At 38.9% G+C, this 1,071-nt stretch overlaps 1 protein-coding gene across 1 annotated transcript in view; it reads left to right on the top strand.

Annotated features, from left to right (window-relative positions):
* The window catches only part of Pmar_PMAR005982 (hypothetical protein), a gene marked incomplete at both ends in the record, with an annotated part of 2,013 nt that overhangs the window by 658 nt on the left and 284 nt on the right, over nucleotides 1–1,071 (top strand). The window contains 3 exons of the mRNA XM_002774358.1: nucleotides 78–171; nucleotides 711–802; nucleotides 850–948. Coding sequence (XP_002774404.1) covers nucleotides 78–171; nucleotides 711–802; nucleotides 850–948 — 285 coding nt within the window. The remainder of the gene's footprint in view (nucleotides 1–77; nucleotides 172–710; nucleotides 803–849; nucleotides 949–1,071) is intronic.

Here is a 1,071-nt window from a genome sequence, read left to right as displayed (position 1 = left end):
TACATGTGTTGGTGATATTACGAAAATTTTGGAGGAAATTTCTGGGAAATTCTTAGGATGATGGTGATTTTTGGTAGGTATTGGGATTTCATGGACTTGGGGCTGCTACCGAGGAACTCGACAGCGGCTCAGTTGTTGATTTATAGCGTCGATACGGCGAAACAGTTTCATGTAAGGGGTTAAGGAGAGTCGAATCGTGACGGAGGAAATTCAATTTAATGGCGTTTCACCTGTTTTACGTTGAGTGGTGTAGTACTCGGCGATATTCGCGGTGATATGCAGTAGTCGTGAAATATATTTTTCACAAGTGTTTTTTTCATATCACTAGGGTGGTGAAACTCCAATGATTTATACAACGTAAATTTTGTTAACTTTTTCCCGTAAAAAATTGAAGAAAAATAATTTTTAGCGTGCTTTTTTCGAGTAGCGGTAGAGGGTAAAAATATGCAGGGTGACAATTTCGAGGAAATTTTGGGAAACTCGACTTCGTTTTTGTACCCGAGTTTGTATATAAACTCCTTTACTTAGTGAGAAAATTGCTGAGGAAAGCGAAAATATATTTTTCCCAATGGAGTTTCATCACCCTAGTGATATGCAATATCACCGCGAATATCGCCTAGTTTTTCACGGAGTTTTACGCGTAAAACGGGTTGTGAAACTCCATTGATACGTGGAAATGTTATTATTATTCTTTATTATCATCATTTCAGGTAGAAAAAAAGATGAACGATTGGAACAAGCTAAGAAGGCGACTCGAATCTAAGGAGAGAGCGGCGTTATGGAGATTAAAACAGAAAATGCGGTAGGTTGCGCATGCGTGCATACCATAATTTTATTATGTCGTATTAGATTATCGACGGACTTCGCATCGTCGTGGACGGAGTTGACGGTTTATGTTGTTGATTCGTTTGCGGCTGCTCATGTGAGGGCGCAGAAGAGCATTGCGAGGTGGGTGGGTTTTGTGATATTTTTTTGGGGAAAAATTGGTAAATTTTGGAGGTTTTTATGATTAGAGGAAATTTTGCGTAAATTTCAAATTTCGTTTTGGAGGCGAGGATTGTAATTTTGGTG

This window comes from Perkinsus marinus (assembly GCF_000006405.1).
Source record: "Perkinsus marinus ATCC 50983 genomic scaffold scf_1104296958234, whole genome shotgun sequence".
NCBI lineage: Eukaryota > Perkinsozoa > Perkinsida > Perkinsidae > Perkinsus > Perkinsus marinus.
Note: the sequence above shows the minus strand (reverse complement) of the source record. Positions and strands in the feature narration are given on the sequence as shown.